This window comes from Hyperolius riggenbachi, chromosome 3, assembly GCF_040937935.1.
Source record: "Hyperolius riggenbachi isolate aHypRig1 chromosome 3, aHypRig1.pri, whole genome shotgun sequence".
NCBI lineage: Eukaryota > Metazoa > Chordata > Amphibia > Anura > Hyperoliidae > Hyperolius > Hyperolius riggenbachi.
Window position 1 is genome coordinate 218,188,439 of NC_090648.1, and position 21,149 is coordinate 218,209,587.

Consider the following 21,149-nt stretch of genomic DNA (forward strand, 5'->3'; position numbering starts at 1 on the left):
ATATTTGTTATTTGGTCCACAACCTGCCCCTCCTTTACACACATACTTGGGAGGGGTGGGTGGGTTGCATACATCCTATGGAGCAAAGAATATGGTATGTGAAAAGCTCCTGACCTAAAGCCCAGACTTGCCTCCGCCTCTGGTCATATGATCAAAATTTCTGTTTTAGCCAAACCCTTATTTCACTCAAGAAGGTAACATCTGAACACTAGGATTACAGTGGTGGGGAGAAGTCAGTGCGTCTTATGAGTGTATGGCCAGGTGTTCCAAACCCCTCTCCCCCCCCCCCCCCCCCCCAAAAGCAAGTAAGGGCAGCAGAAGCTTACGTATTCAGCCACACACTCCTATTCCATCGTGTCCACTGTCTCCAGCCTTAGTATGCTGCTGTGAGTGCTGAAGCCTTACTACTGCAAGTGCCTCTTTCCTCCCCCGATCTGATGCAGTGCCAGGATCGTGCTGCAAATGCCTCTCTCCTCCCCTGATCTGATGCACTGCTGGAGATTGTGCTGCAGATGCCTCTCTCCTTATTTGACCTGATGCAGCCCTGTATCTGTGCTGCACACAGATGTCCTCCTACTACTTCCTCCACATTATAGTCATGTGGTCAATAAAAACCTCTACAGATAGCGCACTGCTCTTCGCCTTATTTGTTTATTACCGGCAGCCATATGGAGCCCTGCAGAGACACATGACTGCAGTATGGTCGAAAATAGTAGCAGGGTGCCTGTGTGCAGCTTGGAGACAGCACAGACGGGGCTGCGTCAGATTAGAAGAGTACAGAGAGACATGTGAAACACGATCCCCAGCATGCAGGGCAGGCTTCTGTGCACTTACAGTGATATCGGACTACACTGAAGCTGCCAGAAGGAGAGACCACGTGGAGTGGTAAGAGCAGGGCTTGGACGGTTCAGTGATTCCAGTTTACAGTGTTTCCTATGTGAGTTCTGGCTGGGGAGCTAGGGACTTTACACTTTAATAAGAGGGAGAGCAGTGCAGTTCACAAGATGCCCCTGCACCATGGTTGCACCCAGTTTTAGTATATTTTTTTCCGTTTTTTTTTTGTCCTCTAAACCTAGGTATGTCTTGTGGTTGTAAATGTCTTATAGTCCGAAAAATATGGTATATATTTAGCATAGCGCCACTATATATAATGTAACAACTACTGTTAAAGAGGAAGGGTCTGTAACCAGGTGATTCCCAATGGTTTGGCTGAATTGCTGCCTATATATGCATTATTCATAAGGAGCCATTTGGCGGTTGTTTGGCATTAAGTATACAGTAAAATATGCATGTGCAGAAATCCACCTAATGTACTCAATAAACCCTGTTTCATTTACCAGCTAAAACTTGACTGACTGGCTTGCTAAATTGCACTACTTTTCCATCAGTTTTCTTTGTATCTGCCTTTGCAAATCCACTCCCAAGTATGTACATTTATTGAAATGCATTGCAAACGAAACTGGAGTTTGGGTGTTACAAGGAAACAAAGTTGAGATTTACTGAACCACTTGTTGGATGTATAAAAGATACTAACCACCACATGTTAGAAATAACATTAAAAACAACCTCTTGGTTGTTGTATAGTTACTTAGTTATTTGGGTTGAAAAAAGACATACGTCCATCAAGTTTAACCAAGAAAAACGGGACAACACTTGCCTGCTCTCTCACATATCCCTGTTGATCCAGAGGAAGGCGAAAAACCCTTACAAGGCATGGTCCAATTAGCCACAAAAGGGAAAAAAATTCCTTCCCTACTCCAGATGGCAATCGGCTAAAACCCCTATTACGGGCGTTACCTAGTAATTATAGTCATAGAGTCTTTCAACTCAAGGAAAGTATCTACACTCCCCTTAACCTGCCTGGCGTTCTATTAAGATCGCCAGGCAGGCTGCGGGAGGGTTTTTTTTTAATAAAAAAAAAACTATTTCATGCAGCCAACTGAAAGTTGGCTGCATGAAAGCCCACTAGAGGGCGCTCCGGAGGCGTTCTTCCGATCGCCTCCGGCGCCCAGAATAAACAAGGAAGGCCGCAATGAGCGGCCTTCCTTGTTTTGCTTACATCGTCGCCATAGCGATGAGCGGAGTGACGTCATCGACGTCAGCCAACGTCCTGACGTCAGCCGCCTCCGATCCAGCCCTTAGCGCTGGCCGGAACTTTTTGTTCCGGCTACGCTGGGCTCAGGCGACTGGGGGGACCCTCTTTCGCCGCTGCTCGCGGCGGATCGCCGCAGAGCGGCGGCGATCAGGCAGCACACGCGGCTGGCAAAGTGCCGGCTGCGTGTGCTGCTTTTTATTTGAGCCAAATCGGCCCAGCAGGGCCTGAGTGGCAGGCTCCGGCGGTACTGGACGAGCTGAGCTCGTCCAGACCGCCCAGCAGGTTAAACACAGATGTAGAATTTGCCATAACTACTTTGTTGTAACAGATTCCACGTTTTAATCACTCTTACTGTAAAAAAAAAACCTCATTCCTTCGTAAATGGCTAAAACGGTTTTCCCCCATGCGCAGATCATGTCCCCTAGTCCTTTTCACAAGACTAGATGCAAGAAACTCATCTCCCAAGCTTTTATATTGCCCTGTGATGTATTTATACAGTGCATGTTAAAGGGAACCTTAACAGAGGGATATGGATGTTTCATTTTAAACACTACCAGTTGCTTGTCAGTCCTGCCGATCTCTTTGGCTCCAGCAGTGGCTGAATCACACACCTGAAACAAGCATACAGCCAATCCAGTCTGACTTCAGTCAAAGCAGCTGATCTGCATGCTTGTTGAGGGGCTGTGGCTAAAAGTATTAGAGACACAGGATCAGCAGGAGAGTCGGGCAACTGGTATTATTTTAAAAGGAAAAATCCATATCCTTCTCAGTTTAGGTTCCCTTAATGTTATATGTAACAATGTTTAACACTGTGAATGATTCTTCTTGGAACTTTTTCTAAGTACAGTATAATCTTGATATAGTAAAAAAAAAAAAATCACTATAGTAAACTACCTCTCCATGTCCCAGCCAATCTCCATTATAAATGTATGTGAGAAACGCCTGGTATAGTAAACTTGTTTTTTGTCCTCTATGTGAAGCTGTCTCCAGCTGTGGTGGAAAATGGGTGGCACCTGAGTCAGTGTGAGTCCAATGAATAGTCAAGTCAGCTGCTGCTCTGTTCATGCTGCATTAATGTGTGCTGCTGCCTGATGTAAGAGAAGCCATGGAAGCACACACACGCCCTGCACCCACTGATACAGCCTGGTACTGTACACCTGCACCAGTAATCTGACATGATACTGTACAGCATTGTAATCAGTTGTGTATGGTCAGCAACAATTGCTGTGGGTCTCGTGGTTCAATGATTACCCTGTTCTAAAGGCCGGTGCACACGGACGGCAGGCGGCGTTGGGGCAGCCAGGAAGTCGCGTCGTCCTGTGACGTCCCGTTCGGTGGCGGCAGTACAGAGATCGTCGCGATCGGCGCTTCTCGTCCCCGCGGGGGACATGAAGCCGCGTCGGCTAGCCATCCCTGGACGTCACATGCGGCTTTCTAGGGATGGCCGAAACGACGCGTCAAATCGGGATCGGAACGACACGTTTATGCAATCGACGGTAATCGCGCAATGCTAAACGCTCCCATTCACTTGAATGGGAGTGTTTAGCCGATGGGTCCCGAACGCTTGACGGTACACGCCGCCAAGCGTCTGTGTGAACCGGCCCTAACTGTCCACTGCATTATCACTTTCTTTAAATCTATTGTACAACTTGTGCAAAGCTATTGTTTGGTAATGTGAGTGGCTTCTCTTGATTGGCTGCCTGTTTAGAGAGGCTGAATGATCGGCCAAATAGCGGCACTTTAGAATTTCCCTGGTTCTACATGTGTTTGTACCAGTGGGAGACTAAAAGGGGAAAGTTCTGTCATCCTGATCGGTCCCAAATGCAGGAATACTCTCTCCTTCTTTAGGACCTGAGGAGAGTTGAGGGCATTCAGGAAGTGTCCTCTGCATGGGGGAGGAGCCAGGAGAGCCAGGTATTTGTTGGTACAGTACTTTGTGATTGAGTGACAATTTCTGATATATTAAACTACTTTACCCGGTCCCTCGTTTACTATAAAGGGATTCTACTGTATCCATTTTTCGAATGTTCCCCGGTACTGCCAATTTAATATTGGGTGAAATAATCTTTTATCAGTTTGTTGTCATTAAAATGTTTTTGTGTTCATGATTTGTTTTCTCCTTCTTTCATTTAGATGTTCACGGATTTGGCCAGACCACTTCCCTTTCTCCCTTTGAAGAGCTGGCATTGCTGAGATCAAGCTTCAGATTTCTTCAATATTCCTATTTTGTGTGTGTGTGTGTTTTCTTTACTTTTTTTCTTCATGGGACTGAGGGTAAAAATATTTTTTAAAAGCATGCCTTACAAATGCCTTCAAGGCAAAAAAAAACAAAACAAAAAACTGATGGGTTGTTATAAGGAGCTTCAACAATAGAGTGCATATGCAGCTTTGTGTGCTGTGGCTTTTTTTTTTTTTTTTTAAGTACACTAATGATATATATATATATATATATAAAGCGAAATTAAAAGCCTTCTTAAGGGGAGAGGTGAGGCGTGAGCAAGTGATGCATGCACAATTTTATTTTTGTATATTTTTGGTCTATATTTCTATGTTTTCAATGCAGCTAAGCAGGGTATATCAACCCCTCTTCAGATTTATTACTTAATACAATCTTTAGCTGCTATGTGACCAATCTAAAAGCCTTTTTTTATTTTCAAAAACCTATGTAGGAACATAGTATTAATCGAAAACCTATATTTATGGTCGAGAACTTAATCAATATTATAATGAATATTCTGTCTGTAACACTAGTTTTTCCATTGCTGATTTTTAACATTTGTTTTTGTATATAATGCAATTCTGCTTTTTGGAAATGCGTTATACATTATTCCATGTTATAATTGTGCATAACATGCTTTTCCTCTACTGGAGTATCATGCTTTTTATTTGTGAAATATCCAGTACCTTTCACTAGAAGCAAAACCTAGAACAATTCTCAACAAAACGGCAGAATTCTCCTCTATGTAGTAGCCGTTGAAGTATGAAATTTAATATAGTGAATTGGCTTACTGTGTGCATAACTGCTCCAATGTAATGGAAAAGCAAACAGATTGTCTTAATGGTCCATATAAATTAAATTTTTGTCCAGTACACTATACCATTATAAAACTATATATATATATATATATATATATATATATATATATATATATATATATATATTTGGTGGGATGCTTTATAAATGAACATTGGTTCAATCATGTATATTATAAAATCCTTTTTGCACTGTTATGTCTAAATTGTACATTCATGCAGGCAGAATTTTTATAAGTTATGATATATATATTTTTCTTTTTGTTTTGGAAGGGGTTTAAGTTAACTTGGATTATTTCAAGATCTTTTAAAATGTTATTTATAGCATGGTTCTATTCTATGCAACTAGATGTAAATGTGTTGGTATATCAGAGCTGTAATATCTCTTACTGGGCAGAGGGGTGGGGGAATGTTCTAGCTGCATGAGCCCATGGATTGTGCAATTGAAGTGTAATAATGTGTGGCAAAATTCACTTGTTAATAAAACATAAAGAAACTAAAACAAAAATTGTGTACCTGCTTGGCTGAATTTTCTTTTTGTTAGTCCTCTGTGAGTTTGTGCAGTTCTTTCTCTACTGCCTCAACAAATGCTGGGAAGTGCTGGTCCAGGAGGCATAACTTAATGAAGTGGCCAAGTTCTTGTACAGAAGGGAAAGCCTTGTGATGAAATGTGCCTAGACAATCTGCCTGCCCATTCAGGAGAGACTGCAGGTATAGAGGAGTCAGTAAGAGAGACACACCACAAAATGCAACTTTTATAGAAAGACAGTTTGTTGTAAACTAGTGAATAAAATACTTTTCCACATTTTAATATGCCCATAAATTTTACTTTGGAGCAGAAAAAGGATTACAACCTCTCCATGGTTCTTGCTTGTCAGTGTGTCTTTTAGGGGATCACCTTTTTCACTTCCTTTGTGTCAGTAGATAAATCTCTTCAAGTCGTTTTTGTAAAATGGGTAAATAGTTTGTAGACTAGCAGGTTTACTGCCATCCCCTATTTCCATTTTCATTCTCCCCTTGAAATGCCATAAACTCAGATTTAAGCCGAAGGTATCTGAGATAGGAAGTGTGTGAATTTCTATTTCTCGCGGACTCGGAATAGAAGATTACTGATGGGTTTCTATACTTCCCTATTCTATGGAAAACGGTTTGGCTGGGCAGGAAGTTAGGTGTAAATGTAGGTGGGCAATAGAGGGCTTTGTGCAGTTATACAATAGTTTCTTAGTCCAATTATGACCAACACCTGAAAACTCTTCAAACTTTAAATCTTTCCCTAACCCACTTTCTTGCAAAGCTTTTGGTGTATCTAAACATTTGAAGCTAAATGTCTCCCCATGTAGTCAGTCCACTGTCAAAGCAAAATTTAAAAACCTAAACCTACTCCCAACTTTTGAAGAAGAAACCTTAACCACAGTACTTTTACACCCACAGTAAATAGAATTGTTTACTTCTTTCATTTCTAATTTGCAGAGGGCAGATTAACCCTCTTCCGGACCTTGAAATCTACTCCTTGTTCGATCCTGTTATAATTGCCAGGGCTTAGATTTCACCAATTTAGATATGCATGCTCCTGCTGGGATCGTGTACGCCCAACGGGGGAGATTAAGCTGTCATTTGACAGATGACGACATCTCAAACTTATCCAGAGCCATGCTGATTGGTGCCTGATCAAAGTGACCACTACAATCTCCGTCGATTGTAGTGATCACTAACGCTTGGCACAGAGGGGAAATGTCTCTCACCTCTCTTTGATCCTTCCTTCTGGCAGTGGAAGAAGGAGGCATCGAAATCACACAAAACATGCTGTGAATTGCAAGTAAGTTAACTCCCCCTCAACTTGGGCACTTGTTCGTTATGGAAATGGTGCTGAAGTGTGGTGTTTGGGAGAATTTGGGTGTTCCCAATTTTAGATGCCTAATTAGAATACCAACACTAGTCATTATTTAGAGATAATCAGTTTATTCAGTACAAGAGAGCAGTGCCTTTAAATGATCATATCAATTCCTTATAATTGGAAGCATGGCACATAGACAATAAACAATACAATAAACAATCAACAATAGAGCAAAAACATCAGACAGGATTATCCATTTCCAACCATTTTTTTTTTTATTTGATAAAGGACTTGTAGTCCGAAATGAACTGTCGCTGTCACTATTAATATGCTATTATGAATCCACTGAGAATTTGGAGCTTTTCATCTAAATCCTTATTGGAGTGTCTTGAATTGGTCTATTCTACATAATTAACTGCAGATCTCTAAATAATGACAGCCCTTTTTTTTGGGGGGGGGGGGGGGAGGGGGGTGTTTACTGTTAAAAAATATTAACATAACGGTTCAATAGGTGTAGTGATTATCACCTCAGAAATGTATATTTTCTACTTTTTGTATACTGCAGAAATATTATTTGATCACAATAAGCTCATATATATTATGAATTATTAGTCGAGACAACATCTAGTGGGCCAGCTTACCTACAGGGAGAATCCAGAAGAATAACTGTAATTAGCATGTAAAAGGAGTGATGTGACTTCACAGCCTCAGCCCTGCAATGCCACCCTAAGGGCCTGTACACACTGCTGTGCTTGCGCTGCGTTTTTAAAATCGCAAGGTCTTTTGAAAAATAATGAAAATCATGATGACCTGTACACACTGGTGCGAAGCGTTTTTAGAAAAACGCAATCGCAGTGCCTGCTACGCTTTTTTAAGCGCAGCGTATGAAAAACGCAATGCAATGCGATTCCATTGCGTTTTTCAGAAGTCAGTATCCCAGAAGACTCTGCAATTTCCTGATTCCTGTTGAAATGTAAGTTAGAAAAAATAACTAAGGATTCTTTAGCCAATCAGCAATTACAAGAAAAATGCATGTGCTTGCAATTTTACTTGCGTTTTTCAGTGTGTACAGGCCCTAAGGGATCGGATCCTGAACCCCATCAGGCGACATTGATTGTGAGAGTGTATGGGCCTTAAAGAGACACTGAAGCGGGAAAAAAAATTATGATTTGTATGTGTAGTACAGCTCAGAAATAAAACATTAGGAGCAGAGACATAAGTCTTATATTGTTTCCAGTACAGGAAGAGTTAAGAGACTCCAGTTATTTATGCAGAAAAGCCATTGAGCTCTACGACTTTCAAAGTCACAGAGAGCTTTGAGTGCTGAAGGTTGTTATCTGAGCTGTCAGGCAAGGATTTTCTTTTTATCTGCCAGAGGACAGGTTAATAGTTCAGACTGCTCTGTACAAAACATTTAGAATGCTGAGTGTTGTGTAAACTGCACATATTAGAGAATGATGCAAAGTTAGGAAAAAAAACACTATATAACTGAAAATAAAAATGAGAATATTTTCTTTTCTACTAATCTTCTAGTAATTATCTGTACTACACAACCAATTCATTATATCATAATTATTTTTTCACTTCAGTGTCTCTTCAAGGGTACATACACACATTTTATTTTGATTGACCAATTTTACCACTTCCATGTTGTGAGGGCCAAGAGTTCTTGAATACTGTGAACAGATTGTGTAAGTAAGTTCTCAAACTACATGGAAGTGGTTAAATTGAACAAGCATTGGACAATCAAAATTGGATGTGTGTACAGACCCTATGGTTGCACACACACATCCCAATTTGGCCAATCACTGACCAAGTTTACTACATCTATGTAGCATGAGGGCCAACAGATACTAACCCTGGTCTCCTGCATCAAAGGTGGTGTCTATACCCAATACCTTCAGTGTTCTTCACAGATTTTTTTTTTCAGCAGGGTGGTATGAAAAGTAGCCAGATGGTGTGTGTATGGGCGGGGGGAGCACTGACGTTCTCCAAACTTCTTAAACCACTGTGTGGTCATACTTAAGCTTTTTCTTTTCAGATTTGTTAAAAAAAACATTCTTACCTGGGCAGCATGTGTTATGTTAATCCTTTGTTCTGGAAAACTTTGAACTGAGTCTCTAGGGCCTACATTCTGAAAAATAATTATGAAACACTATTATCTAGTAAGATTAAATGTGTGTTTGCCTATGTGTATTGTATATGTATATATTTTAACCAGAACTTTGTGTACCTGATCAGCCAGATAACCCTGGAGTTTTTGAAAGCATTGATCACAATTATTTAAGGCGATTCCTTTTGATTCTCCTTTGAACTGAACTCTAAACATACTTGACACATCCTATGTATTTAGAAAAAGCAACAAGTCAAATATTTTTGCTACACAATGTCTGCAACCGATCATGCTATAGATTGAACAATAACCTAAAAAAAATACAATAGATCTACAAATATACAAGTAAAGTTAGTGCCATAACGTAGTCTAATACTGCAGATAAATGAATAAATAATAATTAGCCCTGTTTGTTGTAATAGGCTGGGAGTACCAATATTAACCATTTCTGGTTTCAGGGGGCTCCTGACAACGTTGACATTTCAGCTGTGTTGTTATTGATGCAGCAGTAAGAAGTTGTGTATTACTTACGACATCTAAGTGGTACATATCTTTTTTTTCTTTTCCTGGATAATCTAGGCATTATTTGGGTTATATTTTTTTTCCAATAATTATTTAATTTCATAGGCCTTTTAAGGGGGGCAGAGATGGAAGTAAATGCAGAAAATAGTTTAGTTGTATTTTATTAAATGAACATTGAAACCAAAAAAAATAAAAAACCATTGCAAATCAGTATTCAGCAAAAACAAAGCTAAATAAATGCTTTTGTACCCAGCTAAAATTCCTCCGAAACATTCATCAGCCTCCTTGCATGCACAGCATGGTTAACCACTTCCCGACCGCCGTATGTACAATTGGCGGCCAGGAAGTGCACCCCGCAAGGACCGCCGTATTGACAATTGGCGGCGGTCCTTGTAGGGGCATGGGCGGAGCGATCACGTCATCCGTGACGCGATCCTCCGCCTGGCGCCGCTCACCTGCCGCAACATCCCGCCGGCCATACGGAAGCGCCGGCGGGATGTTAACCCGACGATCGCCGCATACAAAGTGTATAATACACTTTGTAATGTTTACAAAGTGTATTATACAGGCTGCCTCCTGCCCTGGTGGTCCCAGTGTCCGAGGGACCACCAGGGCAGGCTGCAGCCACCCTAGTCTGCACCAAGCACACTGATTTTTTTACCCCCCCTGCCCCAGATCGCCCACAGCACCCATCAGACCCCCCCCCCCCCTGCCCACCCCCCAGACCCCTGTTTGCACCTAATCACCCATCAATCACTCCCTGTCACTATCTGTCAACGCTATTTTTTTTTATCCCCCCCCCCCTGCCCACTGCTCCCTCCTGATCACCCCCCCACCCCTCAGATTCTCCCCAGACCCCCCCCCCCCCATGTACTGTATGCATCTATCCCCCCTGATCACCTGTCAATCGCCTGTCAATCACCCATCAATCACCCCCTGTCACTGCCACCCATCAATCAGCCCCTAACCTGCCCCTTGCGGGCAATCTGATCACCCCCCCACACCAATAGATCGCCCGCAGATCCGACATCAGATCACCTCCCAAATCCATTGTTTACATCTATTCTCTCCTCTAAACACCCACTAATTACCCATCAATCACCCCCTGTCACTTTTACCTATCAGATCAGACCCTAATCTGCCCCTTGCGGGCACCCAATCACCCGCCCACACGCTCAGATTGCCCTCTGACCCCCCCTTATCAATTCACCAGTGCATTAATTACATCTGTTCTTCCCTGTAATAACCCACTGATCACCTGTCAATCACCTGCCAATCACCTATCACCCATCAATCACCCCCTGTCACTGCCACCCATCAATCAGCCCCTAACCTGCCCCTTGCGGGCAATCTGATCACCCACCCACACCATTAGATCGCCCGCAAACCCGCCGTCAGATTACCTCCCAAATGTATCGTTTACATCTGTTATCTTCTCTAAACACCCACTAATTACCCATCAATTACCCATCAATCACCCCCTATCACCACCTGTCACTGTTACCTATCAGATCAGACCCTAATCTGCCCCTTGCGGGCACCCAATCACCCGCCCACACGCTCAGATTGCCCTCAGACCCCCCCCCCCTTATCAATTCGCCAGTGCATTAATTACATCTGTCCTTCCCTGTAATAACCCACTGATCACCTGTCAATCACCTGCCAATCACCTATCACCCATCAATCACCCCCTGTCACTGCCACCCAACAATCAGCCCCTAACCTGCCCCTTGCGGGCAATCTGATCACCCACACACACAAATAGATCGCCCGCAGATCCGACATCAGATCACCACCCAAGCGCAGCGTTTACATCTATTCTCTCCTCTAAACACCCACTAATTACCCATCAATCACCACCTGTCACTGTTACCCATCAGATCAGACCCTAATCTGCCCCTTGCGGGCACCCAATCACCCGCCTACACGCTCAGATTGCCCTCAGACCCCCCCTTATCAATTCGCCAGTGCAATATTTACATCTGTCCTTCCCTGTAATAACCCACTGATCACCTGTCAATCACCTGCCAATCACCTATCACCCATCAATCACCCCCTGTCACTGCCACCCATCAATCACCCCCTGTCACTGCCACCCATCAATCACCCGCTGTCACTGCCACCCATCAATCAGCCCCTAACCTGCCCCTTGCGGGCAAACTGATCACCCACCCTCACCAATAGATCGCCCGCAGATCCGACATCAGATCACCACCCAAGCGCAGTGTTTCCATCTATTCTCTACCCTAAACACCCACTAATTACCCATCAATCACCCCCTGTCAATGCTACCTATCAGATTAGACCCCTATCTGCCCCTAGGGCACTCAATCACCCGCCCACACCCTCAGAATGCCCTTAGACCCCAGCCCTGATCACCTCGCCAGTGCATTGCTTGCATCTATTCCCCCCTCTAATCACACCTTGAGACACCCATCAATCACCTCCTGTCACCCCCTAGCACACCTACCCATCAGATCAGGCCCCAATTTGCCCCGTGTGGGCTCCTGATCACTTGGCCAAACCCTCAGATCCCCCTCAGACCCCCTTCCGATCACCTCCCCAGTGCATTGATTGCATCTATTTTCCCCTCTAACCACCCCCTGAGACACCCATCAATCACCTCCTGTCACCCCCCCTAGCACTCCTATCCATCAGATCAGGCCCAATACAACCTGTCATCTAAAAGGCCACCCTGCTTATGACCGGTTCCACAAAATTCGCCCCCTCATAGACCACCTGTCATCAAAATTTGCAGATGCTTATACCCCTGAACAGTCATTTTGAGACATTTGGTTTCCAGACTACTCACGGTTTTGGGCCTGTAAAATGCCAGGGCGGTATAGGAACCCCACAAGTGACCCCATTTTAGAAAAAAAGACACCCCAAGGTATTTTGTTAGGTGTATGACGAGTTCATAGAAGATTTTATTTTTTGTCAAAAGTTAGCGGAAATTAATTTTTATTGGTTTTTTTTCCCAAAGTGTCATTTTTCACTAACTTGTGACAAAAAATAAAATCTTCTATGAACTCGCCATACACCTAACAGAATACCTTGGGGTGTCTTCTTTCTAAAATGGGGTCACTTGTGGGGTTCCTATACTGCCCTGGCATTTTAGGGCCCCTAAACCGCGAGGAGTAGTCTAGAAAACAAATGCTTCAAAATGATCTGTGAATAGGACGTTGGGCCCCTTAGCGCACCTAGGCTGCAAAAAAGTGTCACACATGTGGTACCGCCGTACTCAGGAAAAGTAGTATAATGTGTTTTGGGGTGTATTTTTACACATACCCATGCTGGGTGGGAGAAATTTCTATGTAAATGGACAATTGTGTGTAAAAAAATCAAACAATTGTCATTTACAGAGATATTTCTCCCACTTAGCATGGGTATGTGTAAAAATACACCCCAAAACGCATTATACTACTTCTCCTGAGTACGGCGGTACCACATGTGTGGCACTTTTTTACACCCTAAGTACGCTAAGGGGCCCAAAGTCCAATGAGTACCTTTAGGATTTCACAGGTCATTTTGCGACATTTGGTTTTAAGACTACTACTCACGGTTTAGGGCCCCTAAAATGCCAGGGCAGTATAGGAACCCCACAAATGACCCCATTCTAGAAAGAAGACACCCAAAGGTATTCCGTACGGAGTATGGTGAGTTCATAGAAGATTTAATTTTTTGTCACAAGTTAGCGGAAAATGACACTTTGTGAAAAAAAACTATTAAAATCAATGTCCGCTAACTTGTGACAAAAAAATAAAAACTTCTATGAACTCACCATACTCCTAACGGAATACCTTGGGGTGTCTTCTTTCTAAAATGGGGTCATTAGTGGGGTTCCTATACTGCCCTGGCATTTTAGGGGCCCTAAACCGCAAGGAGTAGTCTTGAAACAAAAATGACCTGTGAAATCCTAAAGTTACTCATTGGACTTTGGGCCCCTTAGTGCAGTTAGGGTGCAAAAAAGTGCCACACATGTGGTATCGCCGTACTCGGGAGAAGTAGTATAATGTGTTTTGGGGTGTATTTTTACACATACCCATGCTGGGTGGGAGAAATACCTCTGTAAATGACAATCTTTTGATTTTTTTACACACAATTGTCCATTTACAGAGGTATTTCTCCCACCCAGCATGGGTATGTGTAAAAATACACCCCAAAACACATTGTACTACTTCTCCCGAGTATGGCGATACCTCATGTGTGGCACTTTTTTGCACCCTAACTGCGCTAAAGGGCCCAAAGTCCAATGAGTACCTTTAGGATTTCACAGGTCATTTTGAGAAATTTCGTTTCAAGACTACTCCTCACGGTTTAGGGCCCCTAAAATGCCAGGGCAGTATAGGAACCCCACAAATGACCCCATTTTAGAAAGAAGACACCCCAAGGTATTCCGTTAGTAGTATGGCGAGTTCATAGAAGATTTTATTTTTTGTCACAAGTTAGCGGAAATTGATTTTAATTGTGTTTTTTCACAAAGTGTCATTTTCCGCTAACTTTTGACGAAAAATAAAATCTTCTATGAACTCACCACACTCCTAACGGAATACCTTGGGGTGTCTTCTTTCTAAAATGGGGTCATTTGTGGGGTTCCTATACTGCCCTGGCATTTTAGGGGCCCTAAACCGTGAGGAGTAGTCTTGAAACGAAATTTCTCAAAATGACCTGTGAAATCCTAAAGGTACTCATTGGACTTTGGGCCCTTTAGCGCAGTTAGGGTGCAAAAAAGTGCCACACATGTGGTATCGCCGTACTCAGGAGAAGTAGTATAATGTGTTTTGTGGTGTATTTTTACACATACCCATGCTGAGTGGGAGAAAGATCTCTGTAAATGGACAATTGTGTGTTATAAAAATTAACAAATTGTCATTTACAGAGATATTTCTCCCACCCAGCATGGGTATGTGTAAAAATACACCCCAAAACACATTATACTACTTCTCCTGAGTACGGCAATACCACATGTGTGGCACTTTTTTGCAGCCTAACTGCGCTAAGGGGTCCAAAGTCCAATGAGCACCTTTAGGCTTTACAGGGGTGCTTACAATTTAGCACCCACCAAAATGTCAGGACAGTAAACACACCCCACAAATGACCCCATTTTGGAAAGTAGACCCTTCAAGGTATTCAGAGAGGGGCATGGTGAGTCCGTGGCAGATTTCATTTTTTTTTTTGTCGCAAGTTAGAAGAAATGGAAACTTTTTTTTTTTTTTTCTCACAAAGTGTCATTTTCCGCTTACTTGTGACAAAAAATAATATCTTCTATGAACTCACTATGCCTCTCAGTCAATACTTTGGGATGTCTTCTTTCCAAAATGGGGTCATTTGGGGGGTATTTATACTATCCTGGAATTCTAGCCCCTCATGAAACATGACAGGGGGTCAGAAAAGTCAGAGATGCTTGAAAATGGGAAAATTCACTTTTTGCACCATAGTTTGTAAACGCTATAACTTTTACCCAAACCAATAAATATACACTGAATGGGTTTTTTTTTATCAAAAACATGTTTGTCCACATTTTTCGCGCTGCATGTATACAGAAATTTTACTTTATTTGAAAAATGTCAGCACAGAAAGTTAAAAAAATCATTTTTTTGCCAAAATTCATGTCTTTTTTGATGAATATAATAAAAAGTAAAAATCGCAGGAGCAATCAAATAGCACCAAAAGAAAGCTTTATTAGTGACAAGAAAAGGAGCCAAAATTCATTTAGGTGGTAGGTTGTATGAGCGAGCAATAAACCGTGAAAGCTGCAGTGGTCTGAATGGAAAAAAAGTGGCCGGTCCTTAAGGGGTAGAAAGCCCTAGGTCCTCAAGTGGTTAAGATATTTCCACACATTTTCAATGGAGACTTTTGAGGGTCATTTTAGGACTTTCAGCTAGCTCTTCTTCAAGCAGCTTATGGGTGGATTTTGAGGTATGACTAGAATTGTAATATAGTATTTCTGCTTCAGTACTTCCTTTTTAAGATGGCCGTCCTTCATTTTATTTAGTGGAAGCTATTTTTCTTTCAACCTGTACAATGTTTCCTATGACCTTGCTGCCATACAATCCCAAAGCATAATGGATCCACCACCAATATTTAACGTAAAGCTGAAGCTAAGAGGAAATAAAAGATACCTATGGAAGTGGGTATGCTTTGAATCCCATAGAACATTCCTCGTCCTCTCTCCATCGCCTCGATCTGGTGCTGGGCCCCGGTGAAGTTCTTTGACCAGCTTGGACATATGTTGTTCTGCCCTCCTCACTCTACAAGCAGATCTGTACTGCGCACGAGCAAGTCCAGATGTGCTTGTCTTCGGAGTTACTCAAAGAATGCACTTCCTGTCGATTTTGATGGGTCTAATTCTAAGCTGCATAGAATTTGTATGCAAGCTGAAATTATTTGCAGCTCATGAACGATGTTTAGTTATGATGTACTTCATGCATATGGTTATGTTTCTTGACACTGCAAATATAAGTTTGCATGTTACAATATTACAAAGTGTGCGCAAGAAAAAAAAAGGATTTATGCCTTAAAGCGGTTTAAAACCTTGACCTAATATTAAATAAAAACATGTTTTCCTACTTTTTATATGCCATACGGTTATCATATTTGCATTTGTGCATAAGTATTATTCATTTAGAAATTATACGTTCCCAAAAGTACAGTTTTTTGCTTTGTGAGCTGACTTTGCATTTTATTAATAACTGGTTTTAGTCATTATGTATTGAAGGTAGACTTGCTTTCAGTCTCTGTCTGTGTCCAGCAGCTTCTGCACAGTCAGAGAATGTGTGACATTCCTCACTTGATACAATTAAAGGAATAGTATCAAAGAAATCATGTTTGTGCTAGCATTAGTAATAGATGTAAAAGCATTTTTAATAAAGGACTCGGCATATATTTTTTGTCAAATAATGCTTTTACATCCCAGGTACCTGCACGTCAGGTAACCCTGAATTAACTGACGGCGTCGGGACAGAGGGACAGTCCACATTCATAGGGGATGACGCTGATGTGAAATCTGAGCGGCACAGTGTATTTCCTGGCTCCGCCCCCTCTCCCAACATGCAGTTAGGTTTGAGGAAGCAGAGACAACCTCTCTTTCTCCTATTATGCAGCCCACCCCTCCTCAATGCAAGTTTTAATTGAGGTGGCCGCTGCAGAAATTGCTATTGTGCCCGGCAATAGTATGCAAGAGGAGGGAGAGCTATCTCCCTTCTCTCGCTCCTGCCCTGTATCTTCTGTGCACCACTGAGTCTGCCCCGTCGTTGTGGTTGATATGCAAAAGCAAACTAATGTACAGGAGGGCAGACGTGTCCCATTCTGCAGCCATCATTTATTCTGTACTAAAACATGTTCAAATTGCTCTGCAAAACGGAAGGTTTCTGCTTTTCCTAGTTTGCCATTACATAGCAACCGCATACCTCCGATGACGCAGCGGGCACAGTGTGTTCAGAGAAATTTATGACAGGAGCGAGATAAGAGGGAGACGCCCTCAGCTCCTGTTACAGCCTATTGACGGGCAGAAATACACAAGACAGGAGGGCGAGAACGGGAGAGAAGCTCTCAGCTCCTATTACATCGTATTGGCAGGCATATGAGTAAATTCTACCAGGCCACATGAGTTACAACGTGTGAGTGTGTGTGTGTGTGTGTGTGTGTGTGTGTGGAGTGGGGGGAAGCTTTATCACATTTTTACCCTCAGCGTCGGCACCTACAAAAGTGGTCTATTCCTCTGTCCACTGCTGTCTATAGAAAACTGTAAAACAGGTTTCTTGACAAAAAAGCATTACATGACAAAAATATATGTAAAGTCCTTTATTTATAATGCGTTTACATCCGTTACTAATGTTGCCACAAAAATACATTCTTCGATAGAATTCCTTTACGTAAACACAAGATAACATAATCTTTACTTCGGATGCGTCCACATTTCTCTGCACTGAACTTTCCAGCCCTGTGTGTAACCCTCTGAATGCTGGTCTAGAAAAAAAATGCTTGTATATAATATGCTGTAAATTATTTTTTAGAGCAAAGAAGAAATGCTGGGTTATAGTCCGCTTTAAGGGTAGATGAAACACTTTTTTGTATGCTTTTGGGGTACTATGGGAGAGGTGGGAGGGAAGGAGTGAATAATAAATGTAATTGTCTTTTTGTTAAAATAAATGCATGTAGGTGTAATTTTACTATTTGGCAACAAGATGTCCTCAGTCTTTTTTTTTTTTGTAAGCGTCCTGTAAGCGTACTATTACGCTTACAGGAAGTAAAGCGTGTGTGTGTAATTTTATTTTTTTCACAATGAAGCCGGCGATCATTGCAGCGGGGACTTAGATCAATGAATGGGACCTGTTTTTCCCATTAACTATTTTTAAGATTTATTGTAACACTACATGCAGTGAAGGATGATGCATGCCGTTGTACTGCAACACACCCACCACAGTGAATGTTGCATAGGTGGTGCCTTGCAACAAAGCAGCCATTATGTCACACCAAATTAGGCATGTCAACACAATAGCCATGGCAGAATTCGAATAATAAATTCTCTGCAGTTGCAAGTTCACTGATTGAACAGGGAAATAAGGATGAAAAAATAAAAAATTGAACTGGAAGCCTCCACATTGGACTATCACTACAACTGCAAAGAAGCAGGTCGTAATGAACCTAGATGTCTGCACACTGAACAGTAAATTTGAATAACATTAAAGCACAATAAACACTTACTGGCCACTTTAGGAACACCTTGCCAGTACTGGGTTGGACCCCCCTTTTGGCTTCTGAACTTCGTTAATTCTTTGTGGCATAGATTCAACAAGATGTTGGAAACATTCATGAGATATTTTGGGCCTTATTATGATAGCATCACACTGTTACTGCAGACCTTTCGGCTGCACATCCACCATGCAAATGTCCCATTCTGCCACATTCCAAAGGTGCTATACTGGCTTGAAATCTGGTGACTGGATGCCATTGGATTATAGTGAACTCATTGTTACGTTCAATAAATCAGTTTAAGATGTGAGCTGTGTAACATGGTGCTTTATGTTCCTGGAAGTAGCCATCTCAAGACTGGTACTTTGTGGGTATAAGGGGATGGACATGGTAAGCAAGAATACTCAGCTAGGCTGTGGCATTTAAAGGATGCTCAACTGGTATTACAGTTGTACTCATAAGTTAACTTACTCTGGCAGAATTTATGATTTATCAATCCATTTTCATAGAATATGAATCATAAAAGAAAAACTTTTCTTTTACTCATGGTTAGTGGTTGGCTGAAGTCATTATTGTCAAACTGTGTTTACTCTTTTTAACTGCTGCCAGTCCTCAAAAATGGACCAGGATTTCAATCATCCCCACGATGCAAACTCTCACTCTTTGCGTTGCTACACCTGCTCGCTCTGCTGTCACACGGACAGCAGAGCTTCTGCGTCTTGTTCAACAATGACAGCAATCACATGGCTTAAAAGATCATGGACGACTCTGGACTTAAAGCAACCAGAACTGCCTGGTCTGCAAAAGTTTAAATCCTAATCACTACACAGAGTACCTAAATCGCATACATGTAATTCAGGCATCTTGAAATTAGGACGTAGGGTAAATCCAAACCTGCTCATCCTGCTTCTGCAAAAGTCCCAGCGGCGTTAATTACTATTCCACATCGCCATTGACACTGGGGGAAAGTAATTCACTTTCCAGCTTTTGTTGACGTCCAAATTACGTTTGTATCATAAACTGGGCTCCATCTTTTGATGAAAACCAAATTACTGACTGAGCATCGCTAGAGTCGTAATTCACATTATGGCCCATGGCACCACTCAAATTTCCAGTGCCTTGTTTGACTGATTTGCCTAAATGACCCTGATAAAAAGTTTATATACCCTTGTGATTTGGCCTGATTACATGCACATAACACAAACCGGCTTTAATGGCTGTTAACGGCAACCATTTTCAGCTGTTATCTGTTTGCTTGTAATAAGTGGGTGTGTATAAAGGAGTTTTTCTGTACTCCTGGTTTCAAAATCATGGGGGAAGCAAAAGAAATGTAAAAGGATCTGCTGGAAAAGGTAGTTGAACTTGATAAACAGGAAAGGGATATAAGAAAATATCCAAAGAATTGAGAATGCCAATCAGCAGTGTTGAAGTTCTAGGAAGTGGTAAAGTATGGGTTCTGTTCAAACCAAACCACGGTCAGGTACACCAATGGAAATGTCTGCCACAATTGCCAGAAAAAATTGTTCGGGATGCAAGGAAAAACCCACAAATAACTTCAGATGAAATACAGGACTCTCAAAAAATGTAGTGTGGCAGTTTCAAGATTGCTCAATAAGAAGACACTTGAAAAAAGGTGGGCTGCATGTTCGAATTGAAATAATTACTATGCAAATGCCACAACAAATCCTACTTAAAATATGCCAAACAGCACAGAGACAAGCCTCAAACCTTCTGGCAGAAAGTCATTTAGAGTGAGACTAAAACTGAACTTTCTAGCCACAACCATAAACACTACATTTGGTGAAGAGTCAACAAGGCCTATGATGAAAGGTACACCATTTCTAATGTGAAACATTGTGGTGGATCACTAACGTTTTGGGATGTGTAACCTACAAAGGCACAGGAAATTTGGTCAGAGTTGATGGCAATATGAATGCAGTAAGTAGTAAGTTATCAAAAAAACACTGGAGGAAAATGTGCACTCATCAGCCAAAAAGGTGAGCATGGGAAGTACTTGGACATTTTATTTTTTTTTTGGTACAAATTTTTTTTAGCGAGGATAGTATAGACAGGTCAAAAATTGTGTGCAAACTGCAAAAAAGCAATGTAGAATGTAGCAAAGAAGACAGAAGGTGGAACGTCATCAAATAGGCACAATACTGTAGGCATAACATCCATTTTTTCATATAAATAAGAAAAAAAAGATAGGAAGGCTAGATTATATTGAATGTTTCAAATTTAGTACCATGACAAATTTAAACCAACAAAGAAAAGAAACAGCCGTTTGGATATCAAACAAGTTGACAGATAAACTTGAATAGGTAAAAGGCACTCTCCCGAGAGCTCCAGGTCTCAAAATCCTCCCAAACACTTTTCATCTCCATCCCCCACCTCCAAATATCCCAACCTTCCTTAGCAGATTTAATTATGCAAAAGTGTTTCAGCTGTGATTGCATTGATGTCCCAGAAATCCAAATGCTGATGTTGTATTATTTTTAGAAGGCGTTAAATAGTCCATAGTCCCAAGGAATTCTGTCTTGGAGCAGACTTCCAGAAGGCTGTGATAGCTAATCTAGCTGCCACTAAGATTGTGTTAGACATTTTTTGAGTGGAACTACAAGTATTAGGGATAGCTTGAGAAACCAGTTTATGAACTGAATTCCAATAATTAGTTATCCTTGGGCAACACCAAAAGATGTGTTCAAGTGTTCCCTTCTGTCCACAGCCCCTGCAACTATAGAGCAGTGAAATCATTCCCTTGAGTCTATCTGTATCCTCTATGAGGCGTTTAAAAAATGTCCGTGGAGGAAACGCCAAATTACGAGTAAATGAAAGGACATAATGCCTTATTTGAAGAT

At 41.8% G+C, this 21,149-nt stretch overlaps 2 protein-coding genes across 2 annotated transcripts in view; one reads left to right on the top strand and one right to left on the bottom strand.

Moving 5' to 3' along the window:
• The window catches only part of NPTN (neuroplastin), a 102,823-nt gene extending 97,187 nt beyond the window's left edge, over nucleotides 1-5,636 (top strand). Inside the window, exon 9 of the mRNA XM_068275743.1 lies at nucleotides 4,229-5,636. The gene's annotated coding sequence lies outside the window, so the exon portion shown is untranslated. The remainder of the gene's footprint in view (nucleotides 1-4,228) is intronic.
• The window catches only part of REC114 (REC114 meiotic recombination protein), a 165,918-nt gene that overhangs the window by 19,094 nt on the left and 125,675 nt on the right, over nucleotides 1-21,149 (bottom strand). Inside the window, exons 5-7 of the mRNA XM_068275744.1 lie at nucleotides 9,196-9,303; nucleotides 9,028-9,096; nucleotides 5,645-5,833 (exon numbers count right to left, since the gene is read on the bottom strand). Of these exons, the coding sequence (XP_068131845.1) occupies nucleotides 5,669-5,833; nucleotides 9,028-9,096; nucleotides 9,196-9,303 (342 nt within the window). The 3' untranslated portion in view covers nucleotides 5,645-5,668. The remainder of the gene's footprint in view (nucleotides 1-5,644; nucleotides 5,834-9,027; nucleotides 9,097-9,195; nucleotides 9,304-21,149) is intronic.